The sequence below is a fragment of the Atta cephalotes genome (assembly GCF_000143395.1).
Source record: "Atta cephalotes unplaced genomic scaffold scaffold00034, whole genome shotgun sequence".
NCBI lineage: Eukaryota > Metazoa > Arthropoda > Insecta > Hymenoptera > Formicidae > Atta > Atta cephalotes.
This window is the reverse complement of record NW_012130098.1, coordinates 716,431-729,713: the sequence shown is the minus strand read 5'-3', so window position 1 is coordinate 729,713 and position 13,283 is coordinate 716,431. Positions and strand designations below refer to the sequence as shown.

At 29.6% G+C, this 13,283-nt stretch overlaps 1 protein-coding gene across 1 annotated transcript in view; it reads left to right on the top strand.

Moving 5' to 3' along the window:
* The first annotated feature begins 9,782 nt into the window (after positions 1 to 9,782).
* Positions 9,783 to 13,283, top strand: part of LOC105621498 (serine/arginine repetitive matrix protein 1) — an 8,314-nt gene continuing 4,813 nt past the window's right edge. Inside the window, 4 exon segments of the mRNA XM_012202968.1 lie at positions 9,783 to 9,794; positions 10,217 to 10,306; positions 10,833 to 10,955; positions 12,631 to 12,801. Of these exon segments, the coding sequence (XP_012058358.1) occupies positions 9,783 to 9,794; positions 10,217 to 10,306; positions 10,833 to 10,955; positions 12,631 to 12,801 (396 nt within the window).

Below are 13,283 nucleotides of genomic sequence, written 5' to 3'. Positions count from 1 at the left end.
ATTTGCTTGTCAATTTTCTTTATTATTAATTTTCCTCTATTTTCTAATAAGATAATGTATAACATTACTTTATTACTCTACGTCAAAATTGATCATTTACTTTATTCTTTCCGTCATGTTTTTCTTCTTTCTTCGGACCAGATTGGATTTACCTTTAGTCGCATCTGATCATATTTCAATTAAAAATAGATAAGAAAGGGAAAACTTTCTGTTGTCACCATTATTATCGCCAGCAGACAATATTACCTACGTTCGTATAGGTATACACGAGGCAATCGTATCAAAAAATTTAAGATAATGATAAATTATTTTAAAAAAGTATTCACAAATTCCATTATTCATGTAAGAATTTCGATCGAATGTTTCTTCGCGACACATATTATTTTAATATTATTTAAGTTATATTATTTAAATTAAAAAAGAATTTACTTATGGTATTATGTAATAATAAATTGATTGCTGTTCTAAATAAATAATTTTACTCTACATATTTCGCGAAAAATTGAAATTTATAATATTAATAAGATATAACAAAAATTAGTAAATAATAAAATAATAAAAAATTTGACGATACAAAAAATGCATGTAAAGATGCATATTCATATATGATATGCGAATATGAGAAGAATGATCGACTGATTAGTCAATTTCTTACTTTTACTTTTAATAAACTTACACCATATTGTAGCACATTCAAAGTATCAAACAAAAACACACAGAACAAAATACATGACACAAGATCCAAAAACAACTAAAATGTTCTCTATAAACATAAAATATTCTCAGATAACCAAGCGTGATTTAGCAAATTAATATACTGCACGAGTTATTGAAATTTGCTAATTGAAATTTGCTATTGGAATCTTATGTGCAAACTGAGTTAGCAATATGAGAGTAAATAGACATCACTAGTTTATGAAATTTCAAGATCAAATGTTGAGAATTAATAATGTTGGCAAAATGGCAAAACGATGGTACACGATGAACTCGCGTTTTATATATAGTATCGTGCCGGCAACATAATGGCAAATTGACACGTATATTTTGCCATCAAGATGTTATCAACTCGCTATCAAAAAAATTTAGAATTCACGTGAGAATGAAATATTTTACGCATAATGAGAAAGTACTTTGTCTCTAGTTTGTCGACATCTACTGCAACGACTGACAGTAATATAACGGCATCTTGAACTTTATTTAAATATATGGGTTTACTACTGCAATTATAATTAATTAATTAATTATCGTGTTGCGTGTTACAAATACATACGTAATTAAAGTAATTATAAAATATGTTTTTGATGCTTCATTTCATATTGAGATTACTTTTATAATATGTAATATTTGATATTAAATTGTAAAATAAGTTACATGCAATAAAATCATATTTATGAATAAGAGAAAACTGTTGAATGGAATCGGTAGAGATGTTATTCACTTTTCTAATCTATTAGAATGTGATAGATACGATATCTAAAATACGATATAATACGAATATATAAAATATACGTAAGATAAGAAGAAATGAGTCATACTCCAGCATACAACTGTATTATATTGATAAACAATATTCAAACAAATATAGTACCTATTATTGTATGTGGTCGGCAATCACATAACATATCAAGCTTTAGGTAATTAAACAAATCGTTAACAAATCGTCAATAAAATTATTGATAGAATAAAGCAAACATTGGGAAGAAGGGGATAATTTGATCATGATTTGTTTTTGAAATCCGTTTAAAAATAATTATCAAAAGATAAGAAACGTTCGATGTGAACTACGATCAAAAAATAAATTACAACTTCCAATTCATAGATTTAAAAAAACCGAGACGGAGGGGCAATAGAAAGGAGGTTGATTGAGAAACGTGTTCTTGATTAAGAAAAACTAAAAGGATAAACTAAGTTCTCTTGCAGAATGCTAGAAATGCACGCTCATTAATATTTATTATTTATTCCAACGTTATTCCTTTTCTTTTTCCGCAATGCGACAGGATCTTACTCCTGATATCTCTTCCATAATCTTTTTCTTCGATTTTCCTTCTATAATAAAATTACGCGTATCGCACATCTCATTTCACTTCGGCAAAAATGTCTCGAGGATCTCATTTGATGCCTTTGCTGCATCTCCATGGCACGCGCAAGAGACGGAGCGGATTGCACGAAGTTTTCGATTTGCTAAGATCGACGCGACGAATACGGAACCGGTAGAAGAGATTGTTGCGAATACGATCAGCCTTCTCGTATTATGTGTTCTCGTATTTAACACGCGTTTAATGTCGACGAGGCCTTCATAACCACAATATTCTGTAAACAATAGTCTGTGTCACATCAAGTGCGTAAATCACGCTGATAGACGCGACGCGAGACAATCCACTTTCTGGGGCGGTATTTGCCCGCATCCCTCATGCGTTAATCATGCGGTTAATACATCGGCTTGCTAGACACTGGTCTTACGAAACGAGACTGGTAAACGTGGCGAGAATTGGGCACGTATTGCAATCGATCTCACTACCTGAACCGTATCTCGTATTGTATTTATACAAATTTCGAGTAAAATCCGGAAATGTTTATAAATAAATGCCATTTATTGCACGTGCGATGAAAAAATTGCAATAGAAATGTTAAATGACATACGAAAAATTAAAGAAAATTTACGAAAGAAATAAGATATTAAAAGAGCTGAGATGGAGGTAATGCTACAAAAGGGAGATTCAAAAAAGACAAAAAAGAAAGTATGAAAGTATGCGTAATTAAGAAGGGTCCTTCCAACATGCTTGAATAATTAAATATTTGTTTTAAAATTTATTATTTATAATTTATAATTTAATATTTTTATTATTTATTCCAATATAATTTCCTGCTTCTTTTTATCGCAACACGTCAGAAAGTTATTTATGATTACGATCATTAATCATGATGTCAGTATATACCAATTAATTATTATAACATCAATTATATTATAATTATTATAACATCGATATTATAATACTTAATATTGTAATTATAATAGTATAACACACTCACGTTACTGTTAGCTTACAGCGCAATAATTTGGATAACAGAAATTTTAAAATTGTAATAAAAGATTGAGATTGCATAATGTATTCAGGCGGATCATACATTATTGATGCATATAGATATGTTTCCAAAATTCACTGCCAGCGCTGAAATCTATGATTTACGTATACTATACATTTTCACTGGCAGTAAATTTTGGAACACAGTCAGTATATGCTTTGTGTGTATGAATGAACACACTCTGCAACTTCAATCTTTTATACAATTTCAAAATTTCCATTAACTTGTTTAAATTACTACGCTATATCCTATATTAACTGTGGAATTATATCATTGTTGTTGTTACTGTTTTTCCATGTTTAGATTATAAGAAACAAAGGTATGAAACAAAGGTATGAAAGAATTTATGAGAAATCATTGAAATCTGTTGCATAAAACAGATTACGAGAGCTGCGATGAAAGGAGTATTAGAAAAAAAGGAAACGAAAGAAGACATGTTTGTAATAGAAATTAAGGGAATTCTTTCAAAGGTACACATTGAGTGCTAAGATTAGATATCGAATAGAAATATTTTATATGAATATATTCATCGATACGAAAAAACTATTTATATTTATCCTGAATGAATAGGCATTACGTCAGATATATCTGATTTGATAATCGAAACGAAAAAAAACTATTTATTATTTTACATATTCGATATTGTATAATACTCGATATCGATAATGTGTGCTCGTTATTATTCTTTTATATTCTCTTTTCGTTTTTATATCATCATTTCTTTTCTTCTATCATGAATATTTATGGAGTTTTCGGAATATAAATGCGTATTTTTTTATTTATATTGTCAAATCATCTAATGAACTAGTAAATAGTGTCTGATTCGTGAAGTGTCTGATTCTATACGTCTAATCGTTTACACTAAAATTGCTTAGGAGAATCTCAACACAATTATCTTCCGTTCTCATTAATGTGAGTAAATGATGAAACAAGTGAACAAATTTTAAAAATTATGCATACTCAAAGTAGTGTGAGCATTATAATAGGCTTAAAGAAAAATTTTTTCTTTTATCTCTGTGACAAAATAGATCTATGATATATGTATTAACAATTTTTTCTCTAATTTGTTCAATTTTCCGTCGCTTTATCAGTACCCAAAAATTTTTCTAATGATATCTTTTTTAATTAATCAAATAAGAAATTGAGAAATAATCATGTGCAATCTAAAAAGTTATAATAAATTTCAGCAATAATTATAAGATATTTATATATTGTGTGTATTTTATATATTGTGTGTATCGCGTGATATATCAATGCTTATAGCTATGTTTTTCCATGTATTTCCATGTATTATCTATATTGTTTGATAAAAATTATTTATTTTGATTTTAAAAATTATTTGCAATATCTTTTAAAGTGTACATTAATTATAAACATCAAATCATATCTGTTTTTTTAAGAAAATTTTAATATTAACATTATAATAAATTTAAAAAATTTCTGTTATGTAAATATTTCTAGGATCTCAAGTCATATTATTTTATTTTGTTTGTTGTAAAATCAATTTGGCAATTTGATTAATAAACTACAAAACATTAAAATTGGTGTTAAAATTGGCGCTCTATAAAAGTTAAAATTATTTATTTATATTCATATGTAACAACGTGTTTATATGCATATATAATAATTCAAATATATAATAATTCAAATATAATACATTAAATTAATTAAAATAATTTGATTGTAATATTAGATGTATAGGAAAAAGTTTGTGGCGTTTTTTTAATGCCATCTAACGGAAAAAACGCCACGAACTTTTTTCCACACCTAATATTTCTGATTTTTATACAAAAGTGTTTATATTTCGCATAATATTAGAAAATATAAATATACAACATACATATATGCATATTATGTATATGTATTATATATATATTGCTATTTTGCATCAATTTATAATATTTAATCCGGAGAAGTATTAGAAAGGGGATTAGGGGAAAGAAAAAAATATATATTCTTATCTAATTTAAATAAAGTTTTTTCTAACAAAATATAATTGTTTATTTTTATTTTACATTGTATATGTTTATTAAATCTTTAGAAAAGCTTTATAAATTTTCAATATTTTGTTTTATGATTTTGTAATTCTTCTTTATTTTTCTTATTTTGTATTTATTTTAATAATTTTAATTTAACAAAAATCTAATTATTTTCATAATATATAGTTTTATATATGTATAAGTGTGAAACTATTATCATTTTTTATTATGCTCTAATTTTATATGTTATTAGTTTGCTTTGACTTTGCTTTTTATATTTCTACAGAAAAGGAGGAATTTAACTTTAGTATCTTTGTATATTTAAACACTTCTTTAGAATTAATATATTGAAAATAAATAATAGTTGTCTCTAATAATAAGATTTAATTTCGAATCTTCATTTTGTATTAAAATTATTTTTATTAAATAAACATTAATAAATTTTATTTCCTGTTTTTTCTTATCTATTTTCGTACTTGTACGGATACAGTTTTAAGCATACATAGAAAGAACGGTTTTGATGAAATATCTAAAAATTAAGCTAAATAAATAAAAGGTGGCTCTCAAGTTGGTTGCTAAAATATCAAAATTTTGTATAGCTTTGCTTTTTCACAGTCTAGATTATGTTTAAATTTTCTATATAATTATTTTGATGTTTATAAGCTTCAAACCGTTCAAGCTTATGTATTCTCAATTTTGTCTACTTTATACAACAGAGAAACTTAAATTATTATTAACTATTATGATAAATCACGGCCATAATCCATTCCACTTAGTTACACCAAACCCCTGATCTGCAGTTATTTCCATTAGTATTTTTAATATCTCCGATATAATATAATCCAATATAATAGGTCCAATAATTATTTTCAAATCTGTCTATCTAAATTTTTAGATATTTCAGTAAAATTTTTGAAACGCAAATTTTTTCCGTATCAAAGTCACAAATAATAAAAAGGAATCCAAGATTAAATATTTTTGTCACAATGTTTTAAAATTTTTTCATTTTAAGACAATGGATCCATGAAGTTTTGTATATTCATTCGTGTGATACGATTGTAACGATGTCGATAACTAAATATATCTCTGACACAATTTTCAAGATTCATTACCTCATTAATAAAATATTTTATTACTCACCGCGTACTAATAGATTTATTGGCCATATAGCTATGATGATTCTGTAACATACAAGCATGAATTATAAATTAAAATAATACTCAAAATAATCAATGATTTAAAAAATATTTCTTTTCTCTCTGCGCACAGCATTTTTTATTCACTTTTCAATCAAATATTGAAACAGTTTATATTAAAAAAATATGTTTATTGTTCAAAAAATATCTTTATGAAAATGAACTTTTTCAATGTTTCAGATTAATGATTTTCTCTAATATTATTATTTTTAAATTGAAATAAAATAATCCGAATAAACGAGAAAAAAAGATTTTTATGTAAGTAAACAATGATGCTTACCAAAATTGGTCCATCGGCAAAGTTGATCCATCGATGCCTTTCCTATGTTTTCTTCTCTTTTCAGATTTTCGAATTTCTTCTTTTATCTCCTCACAAGTTATTCTCTTATTAGGTTGCATTCACACACGATACTCAGTAGCGGAATAGTATCTTTTTATAATATTAATCTTTTTTATAATATTAATTTATAATATTAATACATATAATATAATTTATAATATTAATACATATAAATATATTCAAATGAAAATAATGTCTAAAATAAATATATTGAAGAATAATTTTATTGAAGTTTATATACGCAAGTAATTTTATTTGTGATTTGAAATCAATTTTTTTGATACAAAATTTAGTTAAAAAATTTTTATATTAATTATAAATATCTTAAATATTTTGAAATATTTATATATATAATATTTGTCCACAATTATAAATATTTTACTAAATATTTTTAAAAATCTTAAAAAAATAATATAAAATACCTTATTTGATAGTATATTACATGCAGTATGCAATTACATAAATCTAAAATATTATATATGTACTACACATATAAATAATTACTTTCACCAATAGTAAATAATAAAATTAATTAATTATGAAATGCTCACCTCGCGATTCTTCGTGCCATTGTCCCTGTCATCGCCCCGGTTTTTATTTCATTTGTTCTTTTATATATTATTATTTCTTCGTGTTACAATATCTATTTGTAAAAACAAATAAGTTATTAATTATAATTAACTGTGTACAATTTACTAGAATAACAATTGCGCGTCGTTATCATACTTTATTCAACAGTCTCGATATTAATAACATTTAACGCATATTTAATCATATTTATACGATAATGGAAAAATCAGAGCATATAAATATAAATTATGATACATTTCATATCTGCGATATTTCATATATAAAACGCATTGGATTGCATTTAATTGTAAAATCATAAAGAGACTCATTCTCTACGCGATCAACTTCACACCAAAAGCGATTCGACGACACAGCGGTAACGCGTCGCTGCGGCGATGCTGTGGTTTTGGTTTTTAATCGAACAAATACTGCAAAATGCATGTTCGATCATATTATCAGCGCACGATTATCGAAATTTATTATATGCAATATTTCAGTGAAAGAATATAAAAGTTACTAAATAAATGCGAGTTTCATTTAACTATTCAATCAGTAACGATCACCACCTCATCCGAAGCCAATCTGTTGCGATCTGCAAATGAAACGTGAACGCGTTATGATCAAAAAGCTTTCGGTGCGGACCGCGAACAACTTCATGTGTCAAAAGTGACGCGGAGCGATGACGACGCTGCGCATTCCACTCTTAACTTCGTGTTTATACATTTTCTGCATTTTGAACTATAAATATACACGCATTACATTGTAACAGAATAGGCATATTGATACCATATGTATATTCGTAATAAGAACTGCTTTGTCAATTATTCACGCAACATCTTTAGTCAAACAAATATTAAGATATGCGTTTTAATTAATTATTAGTAATATACGAGTGCAAAATTGATGTTTCAATTGAATATTGCAAATGAAGAAAGTACAATGTGATATTTTTTTTTCAATTAAACTACACACTGAAAGTATTTTTCTCAACATTCGTACGATCGAATTAAAAGTAATACGCCGCGTTAATTTTGATGATGCATAAAGTCAACCGCGCGCGAAAAACGACGCCATCTTAATGAAATCGCCATCTTAATGGAGACGGAATCGACGGACGATTGATGAGCATGCAGCGTGCTATCGAAGCGACAGTTTAAAAGCAGGTTTTTAAATTTCTCGCGTCGCGTGTGAAAATATTAATAATTTGATAATATTTATTAGTTACCTCGTTAGTATAATTCGAATGATTCTTTCGAGCCGTTTCCCGTCGTTTTATTCTCTACAAGGATTGGGATTTTTTGGAGGAAAGGTCCATAATTGACTCGAAGCTAAGAGTGCGAACTATTTCAACGTAATATTGTAGGATGTACTCCTTCCCCTGGTTGAGTCGTAAAAACGTGAGAGTCCAAATTACACACTATTTATATGCGCCATTAGACCGCGAACCCTACCACTCGCATGCCAATCAATGAGCGTAGCGAGTCGCTGCAACGCGTATTCGAGCGCTCATTAGACCGCGCTAGCTTTCGATTGAAGTACATAAGCGCGACGCACGAAAAATTTCGCCTCTTTCGAAATTTGACTCCGCGCGTTTTGCAGAGATAGATGGGCTTATACATATTTAGACTGCGTTTTTAATGTTTTTACAATATTAGCGCATATTTAGTTTATATATACTAGAGTTTATATATACTAGAGTATACAATTATATATACAGTTATATACTCTAAAATTTCAAATATAAAAGCGCATATTCTGAATACGGACTAAAAAATATTTTTTTTCGGAAATTAAAAATTAATTAGAATAAATAAACGATGGCTATCAAAGAAATTGTATGAAAGAAAAATGAAACTGTAATGATACAATATCGGCATTAATCTTGCAAATTGTTAAATGAGCATAATATTTATTATATCATGACGTATTTAATATTTAATAGAACTAAGTGAAGTCATATTGCTATTAATATTTTAATTTGAAGATTATATTATTTAAAATTTTGTATAGAATTTTATAAATAATATTTTTATATTTTAACAAGATGGTCAAATGATCCATAAATTATATTTTATATTATATATTTTTTTTAAAGCAATTTAATACAATTTAGCGATAGAAAGAAATTAGAGAGAGGTCATGCCAATCTTTTTCTTGTTAGCAAAATTATCCGTACATTACCGTTCTTGATGGTCGCCCATAATTTTCTGTGCTATGATTTTATCGACAGGGTCAGAAAATGGATGTAGCCACGTAGTTCTCAAAATGGATGTACTAGCGATAGTGTACGAGCGACTTCGACGAACAAGAAAAAGGCCGGCATAGTCTCTCTGTTTCTCTCTGCTCCTGTTGCATGATTTGAGCGATCAAACGGCACGACCGCCATATTAGTAAATCGAGCCAAGTTAGCGTCCGTGTATGATTTTTAGCAAGGTAATTATTCATGGAAAATCGTTTGTATCGCTCCTGAACATCATTGTTCGTCAATGATCATCATGAATGTGATTTAACTCATTTGTTTTTCGTCACAGAGGACAAGCTGTCAACTATTGTCTCACCGATTGAGCGCACCCTGCTTCACCGAGATCCGGATTCCTGCTGCACGTTGCCAAGATGATGTACACAGTAAGGGGCCGCGTCATCGACGCGTTATTTTCTGACCTAATTTTCGAACTCGCTTTCAGCGAAAATGCCAAAGATATTTCGTAATTATCATTTTAGCGATGAAGACTGATTAACTCATCGTTTAATCAATCCAAAGTAGTCCTTCCAAAGTAGGCTTCCAAGAAATGTGGATAGCAAAATATTTCTATTTAATTCCTTTATTTAAAAAATTTTCTAATTCTAAAGGATTAGGAAAATTGGAAGGTTTTTTCATCATGAAGTTGGAGTTGTATTATGTGACTTTTCTACATTTTATCAAAGAATGATAAAATTTTTAATTATGTAATGTTAAATATTTGTAAAGATTGATAATTTGTTATTTCTAGTCAAGAAGCACATTTTTTTATATATGATTTTATCTTTCATGTTTGTTCTTTTTGCAGGGGACGACTGCTTCGCAGGACACCAGGTTTAGCGACAAGGAGAAAAAACTTCTAAAGCAGATGAAATTTGGAGATTCATTGACACAAAAAGTAAATATTTTATATTTTTAGTTAATATTTTATATTTTTTAAAAATCTTTTTTTATTTACTTTATAAATATATCTGTTGCATTAACATCAATCTACATTAGCGAGAATGTTTAGCAAAATGATTAACACAAAAGTTAAATATTATGAAAATAAAATTTGTTAAATACCTGAAGTAAAGTTTGAATAACTAGAGTATTCCATTTTACTATTTCTTATAGAAATATTTGAATCTTTAATCAATATCTTTATACAAATGATATTTGAATTTTTAATTGATATATTTAAATATGTAAATCTTTTTAATTAATGCCAATATTAATAATAAAATATTTATTTTGAATTCTAAATATCAGTATATTTAGAATATATGTCGAATTTATATTAAGTACAATTTTATTAGAAATACTCTAATAATTGTTATTATTAAATTAAGAGTCTGTATATATATATGTATATAACTACTCTCTGATTTAAAATCTCTGATTTAAAATTAAAATAATGCGAATCTTTAACATATTTGTCATAGGTGGATATGAGCAAAGTGAAACTTGATGTGATTAAGCCATGGATTACAACAAAGATCACACAGATTCTAGGAATGGAAGACGATGTGGTGGTAGAGTTTGTGTATAATCAGCTTGAGGAGAAGGTAAGAGATGTGTCGCACTTAATTTCGAATGAAATTAGATGGTTTTATAAGAGATACAATTTTAGTATCACAATTTGTGAAAAAGCAGTAAAATATAGTAATGCAATCACTTGGCTTTTTCCCCTCATCATAGGAAATCGATAAATATGCATTATTTCAGCACGATGTTTTCAAATAGCAAGAATTTACTATCCAAACTCGGCACATTGTGCAGAGTTTGGATAACACAAAGCAATGAGGCAGATATTCTCTTAGCCTTTTGGCATACTTGCCACATTTGTTTTTTTTTTTTTATTTCCATAATCATCGCCACTCAGTAATATATTTCATCGTTCCTCGTTTTTAATCAACCTATGTATCCCTTTCCAAGCATATCCACTTTCGACAAAAAAAAAACAGAAAAAAGGTTAAAAAAACTGATTTGTAGCTGATCCTGCCACATTGAACTGTGCAAAGTCAGTCTTTATCATATGTGTTTGAATTCCCCGTTAGTATAAGTAGAGACCGTTGGTGGGGCCCAACCCTTTTGTCCAAATGGCATTCGGATGTGCTCCTCTCTACATCCGATTGGCCGCCTTTCTATCAGCCGTCAACCCTAGTGTCAGCTGTGGCAGTTGGTATCTCAACGTCACCTTAGAACTGCCGACAAATCTTCATCTTCAGCAGTTACATCGCCGCCGCTGCCAATCATCGCCACGATGACTACGCATCGTTGACACCATCAACATCACGAGACATCATCGACATCGAGAGGCGATATTTCATCATTCATCACGTCATGTTCCTGTCTCGCGTCCATGAGCCTGCAGATGTCTACAAGTCACCTGCTACGGAGCTGCAGCACTTCCATTCATGTAGCTGCCTCAACCGAGGTAGTTTATCGTCGCGAGCCGCGAGATTTCGCAGCTTTCGCTCAAGGAGTTCCAACTTCGCGATGGCATCTCCGATCGTCTCATCTCAAGGTGGCATCCGCGTGTCGATTTGGACTCTTCGGAACTTTCGTCTACCGCAAGCTACGATTCTCCGTTGGAACCGCCAATGTCAAACGCCAAGAGCAAGCTCGAGCGTCAACCTGGCGCTTACTTACCACCAAAACTCAGTTTGGACTTCGATATTCTTCCGGATGTACTGTCGATCACGCGTCGGCATGATTGAGGCGAAAACGGCGCCCGGAGGTATCCCTACACATGGTTTGACTCTTTGCCACAGGTTGGTGAAAAGGTTGATCCTTTTATACCACATTATCTCCGATTTTCAGGCGGACATTTTCGCCAAATATTTAATATATACAGATTTCTCTCTCGTTTCAGCACACGCACCTTAGCGGTGTAAATATTAAAATCGATGATGAAAGGTGACGAGGTATCGGTCTATTTTCTGCTATTTACATTTAACATAATTCTTTTTTCTCCTCAGCATATAACTATTTAATGCAGGTACGAAAGAGTGCGATCGGCAGCATTGGTGGTAAGGCACGCTTAGATATAGAATGATAAATATCTGCTTTTTCGAGGGGGAAAAGCAGTTCATATAACAGAATAGGAATAGAGATTATATCGATTAAAATTGCAGTCAAAATTTAATCTATTATTTTGATTTCGTCGTGAAAAATCTGCACAAAAATTTTTTGTTATTGTGTATGGAAAATTAAATTTGTACGTTGTATATTTTACAGTTTCCTGACCCCCGAAAAATGCAGATCAACTTGACAGGCTTTCTGAACGGTAGGAATGCTCGTTCTTTCATGGGTGAATTATGGGACCTTCTGGTCTCAGCTCAAGAAAGTGTTACGGGCATTCCCGAGGCTTTCTTGCAGCAAAAGAAAGATCAAATTAAAAAGCGTTTGGTAATTACCATTTTTCACTTTTGTATAATAATCGAATATCAAAAAGACTCCTAAGCACCCGCGCGCGCAACGTGATTATGTTCAATATAACTATTTGATAATATTGCAATTATAATTTTTGTATTATCAAATATTCGATATATTCATATACATGATAAATTTGTAATATCATTCTTTTTGAATAATCATTATTTTTAATCATTACCACAGTAGAAAAAACAAATAAAGTATACTTATTTCTTTCATTATGGAGTTTATCTCATTACATTTTTACTTTACAAGTTCGTTCTTTGTGGATTAGTTCTATGTGCATACACTTCAGATTTATTTTTTTAAGTATGAAGTTTGTTAGACATGTGTATCTGTGTGTGTGTGCGTGTGTGTGTGTGTGTATGTGTGTGTGTGTGTGTGTGTGTGTGCGTGCGTGCGTGCGTGCGTGCGTGCGTGCGTGCGTGTGTGTGTGTGTGTGTGTGTGTGTGTGT